Below are 8,747 nucleotides of genomic sequence, written 5' to 3' on the forward strand. Positions count from 1 at the left end.
ACTTGAAGACAGGGTATCATGTGAATGGTTACTTAAAAGGCTGTACTTAATGACAGATCCAAGTGGTGCAATATTGTTAAAGATATATGATATATATCATTTTTGTATTGAGGGTTGGACTCTCTGGGTTTTTAATTAAGGGATCTTTCTGTGCGTGCCCACCACACTGACTACCACTAATGCCCGGCTGCTTATAACCAAGACTCCAGTAAAATAGAATCAAATAGATATCTGCTTTCTATGTCACAGTGTCAAGCTGTCCTCTCCAATGGCAGTCGCATGGTTCTCTGTCTACACTCAAGCATGTTTTTTAGTGTTACAAAATTATTTTAAGATACAATTTTCTTCGAGTTGAGTGGCTGACAGCTGTCAGCGATGACGCAAAATGATGATGATAAATAAATCTTAATTTACTTCTCACTATTGACTAAACTATTTAGTGTCTATTGTATATAGAGAAGTGAATGAATGAACGAGGGAGTGATCAGATTCAAACAGAGTTATTCTAACTACAGTTTACAGGTTTACTATTAGCTAACAGGTAAAACATGGCACAATCATCTAGATCATTTGGAAACGGACTCACCAGTGTCTTGGACTTTTGAACATCAAAAAGATAGTTCAACTCTTTTATTTTTAAATATCACAGTGCTACAGAATGGCACTTTTCTCAAGATACCCATCTTTGGCTAAGTGTTACCGAGATACATTCACTCCCTGCTATGTATTGCTTTTGCTGTTGGAAGAGTTCAGTCAGATGGAACAGCTCAGTCTAATTGGTTTGACCTGCAAAATATCAAGACTTCGCCAATGTTCAGCAAATTTGAGAGCGAGGATGGGACTGACACCTCCTTCATTTTGGAGTTTGGACTCATTTTGGAAGAAACTTTATTAGCCAATAAAATCTATCAAGACAGTCACTTCAGCAGGAAGCTTCTGGGTATAAATGAAAAGCCTGCAGTCAAAATGCTGATAATTACAGCTCTCTTGGTTTTTGTATAACTGAGTACTTTCTCTCATATCTAAACATAGATAAGTAGCCCCACCTCAGTATGTCTTTGCACCTCGCTGTGGGGTTTACTACATATTGATGCTTGATCCAAGAGTTATTAGTAACCCAGTGAACATTTATTGTGAAATAAGATAAAGCTGTGTCCTGAACCTCCTCCCCCATCTTTTCTCCACGGTCCACTCCCACTACCCATGTAGGTGCCAAGTTCTTTACTTTTCAGAGGCTGCCTCTCTTTCTCTCCCCCACTTTTAGCTCTCATCCTCTCCTCTAGCCCCAGACCTCCCTCTTCAGCTCTAGCCCTTGCCACCATCCCCATCCCCACGTCTCATGTAGCCCTCGCCGTCCGCCCTTTGCGTCCTCTCCCTCTCTCCCCAGCTGCGACCCTAACGATAATTGAGAGGTGAGTAAGAGAGACAAAGACACAGGGTGGGTTTTGAATGCCTGATCCCTGGCATGAAATGTGGTCCGGGGTTTGGTGGGCAATCAGGCGAGGGGAAGGCGGGGGCGGCGGTGGATTCGACAGCTACGCCATTCATTGGTCAGATTTGTTGATCCCGTTCACTGGCTCCTGCAACGGCCCCTCTTGTGTTAGGATGTGGGCATGCCTGCTCTTTGGCAGTGATTAAAGTTTGGAACAACTTCCACAACCTAACTCAAGCCCCAGCTGCTGGGAGAGAGAGAGAAAGAGAAAGAGAGAGAGAGAAAGAGCTTTATTATCTGTTTGCCTCTAAGCCAATCAAGGGATTGTTTATATTTGAAGATAACAAAGTTAACAAACAGGAGGACTTAGGTTTGTAGCATTAGATTAAAAGTTTCCTGTAGATACAATTTAAACAATATATTTGCTTGAGCCAACTTCTGTGATTACTATGACCTGATTTTTAAGTAATTTAACTCCATAATTTTTTTTTTTAAGTAATTTTTTGGACTATTTGATGAAGAATCGATGCCACTATGGGAAAACATAAAGGTTGGTGAGCTGTCGGGCAGGGTTTATAAAAACGCTGCCAAGTCTCTCCCTCTTTAACCCTCAGGAAGTTTGCTGCCGATTGTGACAAAAAAAGAAAGAAAGAAAGACAAAGAGAGAAAAAAGCAGGGAGGGGGGTCCCTGCTAATGTAAGCTCTCGGCACAAACGAAGGAAACTACCGACCTCACTCTTTCTTATAGTAGAGGTCCGGACCATTCACATGCAGCTCCCCGCTCCCCACCTCTCCTCAGCTCTTCCTCTCTCCCCCTCTGTTTTCTGTGGAGACTATTTATTTGTGGAGGACGGTGCTGTGGGCTCCAGATGCTTGACCCAGCAGTCAGGTTGCCTGGTCACATGGATCTACAACTGTTTGCCTGAACTTGTTGTTTTGCATCCAAACAAACCTTAAAGGGCCGCCGCAGCTTTTTCACTGCTGTGTATTCTCAGTCTTTCCCCAGACTTGTTCTCATGGGTGGGGAAATGCCTCCACACGGTGTCTGGTTCAGAATAAAGAGGGAATTTCATGTCGTATTTTATCCACCAACGTTTGAGGACAGCTTTTTGTAGTAAATTTGGGTGGGGTTTTTTTGTTTGTTTTTTTCTGTGTGAGGCTTCAGTGTCTATGTATAATGTAAATGTCAGTGTAGGAAGTCCTCATGTATGTACGGGTTTGTGAATGGCTGTTTGTATGCTTGTGGGAATGAAGTCGGAGGGAAAAGAAGAGATAGTGAGAGGCGAGTACAGTAAATCTTGCTCCCTGTAACTGGGCCTCAAATTGTAGGAGGGGAGTGGAGCTGCAGTAAGGGTGTAATACACAGTTGAACACACACACACACACACACAGACCACATTTGACGCACTGAGCAAAATAATTGCTACCTGTTAAACTCCAAGCGCAAGTGTGCTCAGTCTCAGGCACCGCAACTTCAGTACATATCAAACATTTCAAAGTCATTATAATCAGAGCTGGGAGCTGGAAAGAGAAGTGGCCAAAATCTGTGTTGTGTTAAAGTGTCGTTACTTGAATCCTTTATCCTTATCTCTGCTTTTTCAATGATTAAAATATGAGCTCAGAGTCTGGAGAAGAGAGGGGTTTCTTTGTGGTGGGAAGTAATTCTCTTTCATATGGAGAGCGTGTGGCCAGCCCACCCTTTTCCACCTCTAGTATTCAGCTCCTGGTTGTGAGCGTGGACAGTTTGTTGTTGAGTAGAAGTCAAGGGAAAGAGAGAATAAAAACATTAGAAGAAGGCTGGCTGTCCTCAGTTGGCGTCTATGCTGCATTAGTACTACAGGGTTTTTTATCTGACAGCAGTGAGTGCAGCTGGTTTCAGGTTCACTGGGGAGATAAAGTTGATTTGCTGTACTGAGGAAACCACTTTAGAGCTTTGAACTTTGTGCCCGTTTGCCCCTCTGTGCAGGGATAACTTTGGAGTCCATCCATGTTGGATAAAGTTGTCCTTCCTAGACTTAACCACAGAGAGAGAGAGAGAGAGAGAGAGAGAGAGTGTGTGAGCATGTGCTTGTACAAAACAGTCTTATCAAACCCTTCAGCAATCTGAGAAGTAAGAGTGTGTATGAGTGTGTATGAGTGTGTATGAGTGTGTGTGTGTGTGTGTGTGTGTGTGAGTTCAGTATTAATAGCTTCTGCTGGTCCTGCAGTGTTTGACACAGTGTCCCATTTACAATAGGCCTTTTGTTTATCTTCCTTTTCTCTCTCATCTCATCCTCTCTCTCTCTCTCTCTCTCTCTCTCTCTGAGCCCCTTTCTACCTCTGTCATTATTCTCTGCTATCTCTCCACTGCTCTTCTTTTTTCTTTCTCCGTTTTCTGCTTTGACAGTCTATGCCCTAACAGTCTTTCCCTGCCTTGTTTTTATCTGAGCTCATAAATGAATAGTAAATAAATAGAAAGTATATTGCAGAGTGTTTCCTAATTTATAATTGTAGATTCAGAGTCAGTGTATTGCTGTCAGGCTCTGGCATTAAAACAAATGTACATAGAACAAATACACAACCCAGTGCAGGAGAAACTAATGTGTCTCTCTCCCCTTTTGCCCTCAGGAAACCTAACGGAGATTACCGCAGCTCTCCCGTCTCCAAGGACCGGAGCCGGAGCCCCATTGAGCGTGTGGTGGTGCCCAGTGCTATGGGAGTCCACAGCAACCACCTGTACAGCCACGCCCACCACCACCACCACCACCACCTGGCCAGCTTAGCCGGCATGGACCAGCCCCTGGCACTCACCAAAAACAGTATGGTGGAGTCCGCACGAAGCAGCACAGCAGCCATGGCCACAGTACAGCACACAGTCAGCGCCGTGGAGCGCCAGCAGGTAACCTGTAAATCCTGTTTCTTTGGTGCTAGCACTGACTACATCTTTTGCAAATTGCTGGTTTAAACCTCAACTCTGGTAGGTCCCCCACATGATGTGACTAATGTGCTTTCATTAGCCAGACTCCTGGGATGGTGGAGAGTAGAAATTTCCTATTTAGCTTGTCAGCCAAAAATGTTTTCTAACCCTGGTGGTCACTGAATCATTCTCTCTGCGTCAAGCTTCAAACCTCCCTTTGGTCTGTCTTCTTCACTTGGATATTTCTCACTTTTTTCCTCATTTCTAATTCTGTTCCTTTTTTTACGCACTCTTCTTGCGCTCACTCTTGCCACAGTCGTTTATGCTGTTTTTAGCGATGAATGTCAAATTTGTGTCTTTTGCGTTTCAGAATCGTCCCTCGGTGATCACATGCGCCCCAGCGAACAACCGCAACTGCAACCTGTCTCACTGTCCAGTCTCCCACAACGGCTGTGCCAGCCTCTCTAACAACTACAGGAGAATCAACAGTGAGTGCACTCATGCAAAGACGGAGAGACAGACAAACATCTTATTTCTCAATATTCAGTTTAAGTTTTTCAGTACTTGGGTTTATGGTAAAAGACGTGAGGGTGAACTTGACAGCAAGTAATTAATGAATGCTGATTGTTATCATGCAGCCTACGTTGGTCATATTTGTCTCTAAATGTGGACATAATTTTGGGAACAAAATAATTTCCCATATAGAGCAGATTGTGGGAAACCTCTCCACAAGTGCAGATCACCCTCCAGAGAAAACACAGCCTGGTCATACTCTCCACATTCAGACTGACTTATATAACAAGTGCTGCTAAAAACATCATCCCAGTTTTCTGTCAGTGATTCTCAGAGTTTCTGTTTAAGGAACATCAGTTGTCGTGATGAGGCCTCACCGCGCTTTGTTTACTGCCCCCGTCTGTTATCTCAGTAAAAGCCCCTCGAGGCCTCAGCCAAACACAAGTCTGTTTTATTCGTCTCGTCTGCAAGTGTCAGTCATGTTTTCTGTGGGTTGATAACTTTACTGTGGCCTTTTTTATGATCCCAATGAAGTCCCCATGATCTCATTGAGGTTAACAGTGAAATATAAAACAGTGATTTAATATGAAAAAACTGCAATGAAAATGTGAAGTAGATGTCAGTTGGTATTTTTCCATTGACCTAAAATGCACATTACCACTGTTTAAACTGATGCTGGGCAATAAATTGCCCACTGACCATTATACAAGTGAGTTTTAGAGAAGTTTCTCTTTTCATCATGGGAACTAAACATTCTCACTCGCCCTCCCTGTTCTTAGCCAACACAGCCTGTGACCCGGTGATTGAGGAGCATTTCCGCCGCAGTCTTGGGAAGAACTACAAGGAGCCTGAGCCCACTGCCACCAACTCGGTGTCCATCACAGGCTCAGTGGACGACCACTTCGCCAAGGCGTTGGGCGAGACCTGGCTGCAGATTAAAAACAAGGGGAGTCCCTCGTCATCCAGCAGCAGCCCAAACTCCTCCCCCGACAGTCACATGGTCAATCACAACCACTCCCCTTCCGTGGTCTCCTGAAGGAGGAGGGGTTAAAGAGGGATTTGCCAATTTCCCCAGCCCTCGCAATCATCCCGGCTCCAACACCCATGCCCCCGTCACTTTGGTCTGTCACCAGCATCCCTGAGGGAATGCCTGCCTGCTGGTCTGCTAAAAACATTCAAAACCCTCAAGCCTGCTCCCTCTTTCTATGCACTCATAGAGGATCAACCAAGCAATAACAACATGGTCGTGTTTTCTCCTTCTGTCCGCTGGCATGACAATGCCACACAATAATCAGTAATGAGCGACGAGGGTTTGACTTTGGGACTCGACTGGAGCATCAAGCTGCTCCTTCCAATCATTCATCATCCGTGCATGTCATGCTTGGAGCTGAGCAAGTGTCTGTAGTTATATGTACATAAAGAGAGGAGCAAAGGCGGTGTTTTAATTATTAATTTTTTTTCCTTTTCCTTTTGTTTGTTTCTTTAACAGTAGTTTTGTGTACTGCTTTTGCATTACGAGGTGCCCGACATTTGAAAGAAAAGATAAGCGAGAAACACTTTGATCTCAAACCACCTGACTGTGCTACCAAAGAAACCTCCGACACTGATGTTCATCGATGCCCACCTCGAAAACACAACAGCAAAAAGCCGTCTCGTAATCCGCTCCCTCTGTTTTATCCTCCTTCATTCTCTCTCCCTCTCTCCTGTGTATGTTCTCTGGTGGTTTTGTTTCTGTACGTGAATACTCGGGCGATTGACTTGGTCTGATTTGCGTTACTGCCATAGCGGGTAAAGGGTGGCGTGTCAGTATTGTAATCTGGCAGTGCTCACAGTGGGGCTGATGAAGCTGATTTTGACACAATCGGGTATAATCCAGCTTTTGTTGGAACCTGGATTTGAACTCCCATTAACTGTTAATCTCTTCCTGGCCCCGATGGGAAATTACAAGACACAATTATAATGCATTATTTATTAAATCTATTCTTTGGAAAATGGCAAATGCGTACCAGTAGGACTAGGCGGTTATAATGTTAGAGATATGCAAAGTAATACCGATTTGGATGCCATGTGATCCAATATAAAATTTATTTTGTCACATCATGGCATATTGATTAGTGCAAACATATGCTTGCATTATAAAGGCAAAAAAACTTGGTTGCTTGTACTTTCGCCTCTGGCAACCACAGACAGGCCGAACTATATAAAACTGAGCAATATCCAGCTATCGATGAAGCACCTTCCTACATGATGGTTTAAGGCCAAGGGTGTGAGCAACTGAATTCATTTCTTCACCCACCTTTTGTCACCATGTTATTGTGAATTCATATGAACTTTTCAGGGGATATGAATATAACATAATATATATCCTCAGTAGTAAAATTTGTATTTGGACAGTAAATGCATCGCACCGCCCATCCCAACACAAGCAACTCTTACTTGTCAGCTGTGAGTGACTGCTCGTACGTTCAGTTTGTTAATGAAGCAGTGTGAACACACACAACCACAACTTCACACACTTCAATCCAAATTGTTCCATTTCGTTTCACAAGCACAGTCAGGTTTTCAAATCAGCTAACTGTAGCGCTGATGGACATCACAGCCGTCATGAGAGGAGATGAGGATGAAAACAGTTGGAGAACCTGCAGCGTGTTGAGTGTTGTGCTTTGCTGAACAATGTGCTTTGATGTGTTTCACAGGCTTAACTGCTGACAGTGATGAGGGGATAGATGACGCTGCATGTCATTTTGTGGTTGAAAAAAAAAAAAAGAAAAGTCTGGTTTCTTGACCGGGGGAGAGAAGATTATTCAGATCTCTTCAAACACGCCTTTGTTTTTGTGACTCTTTGAACACAGGTGTTGTAATTATATTTGGCTTACACACCCTTCCCTCCCCTCCCCCCACCTTTCTTACACACTGAGGTTTGGTAGATTTCTACAAGGTTTGAAGGGTAAACTAATGCTTTTACAGATGCATGTTTTTTTGTTTTGTTTTTAATAGCTGGTATCTATTAATGTTTTTAAGCATTTCAATCTTAACTACTATTAGCCTTTTCATTTGGACGTTAGTTGTTACTTCTTTCATTGTCAGTAACAGACATAGACACTATACACTCACTGCTGGGTCAGTTGTAATCCATATTATTATTGTTATTGTTATTATTACAATTTTGTATTTTTGTTTTCCATTAATATCTGTATGGTAACAAACATCTATAGTGGGACGGCCTCTGGACAGGCTCTGTTAACAGTGAGAGCTGCGTTCTCTTGAATCCACCTCGGCACCGCCATCGGTCCGCTCATTCCCGCAGCAGAGCGGCGATCGCGATCGAGTTGGCTTTGGGAGACGCAGCACGGAGAGGTTTTTCTTAAGATGTTGATCCATCGGTGGTACAGGATGCTACAACCTTCAGCATGACTGAGCTGAGACACCAAAATTGGACCAAAGCAGTCAGCCAGGGCCTTGTTTCCCAAAAAGCATCTCAGATAACATGGGTGGTATTCTTATGAGTCTGTTTGGCTGGCATCTTAAAATCAGCAGCCTTTACCCACACTCTTCTGAAAGTCTGACAGTAGGCTATGATGCTTTGGGGAAACATCGTTTATGGTAAGAGCTCGTGATGATGTGGACAACCTAGCAGAGGGAGACACAGGCAGAAGAAAACAAAACACTTGTCTGTTAAGTAGGAGCTCATCAGTTGACTTTTTGTGTCCAGGCTTGGTGTCCAGACTGTTTTTTTTTTTGTATTTCAGTGCTTTTTTTTTTTAACAACATTGTCTCATTGCTGCAGTTAAAGCTAGACTGCTGCAGTTTGAGAAAATGATTTTTTCTCTGTTAAAGAGCCTGCGCCAAGATGGCATACATTCCTCCTGTAGGGAACTTTGTACAGGCCTCATACACACTCAGTAT

At 43.5% G+C, this 8,747-nt stretch overlaps 1 protein-coding gene across 2 annotated transcripts in view; it reads left to right on the forward strand.

The window, feature by feature from the left end:
- vgll4b (vestigial-like family member 4b) overlaps nt 1-7,082 on the forward strand; it is a 38,351-nt gene extending 31,269 nt beyond the window's left edge. For both annotated transcript variants that reach the window (XM_070845465.1, XM_070845456.1), the window contains 3 exons: nt 4,040-4,310; nt 4,699-4,816; nt 5,621-7,082. In XM_070845465.1, coding sequence (XP_070701566.1) covers nt 4,040-4,310; nt 4,699-4,816; nt 5,621-5,877 — 646 coding nt within the window. In that variant the 3' untranslated portion in view covers nt 5,878-7,082. The remainder of the gene's footprint in view (nt 1-4,039; nt 4,311-4,698; nt 4,817-5,620) is intronic.
- Nucleotides 7,083-8,747: the final 1,665 nt, after the last annotated feature.

The sequence above is a fragment of the Pempheris klunzingeri genome, chromosome 2 (genome assembly GCF_042242105.1).
Source record: "Pempheris klunzingeri isolate RE-2024b chromosome 2, fPemKlu1.hap1, whole genome shotgun sequence".
Lineage (NCBI taxonomy): Eukaryota > Metazoa > Chordata > Actinopteri > Acropomatiformes > Pempheridae > Pempheris > Pempheris klunzingeri.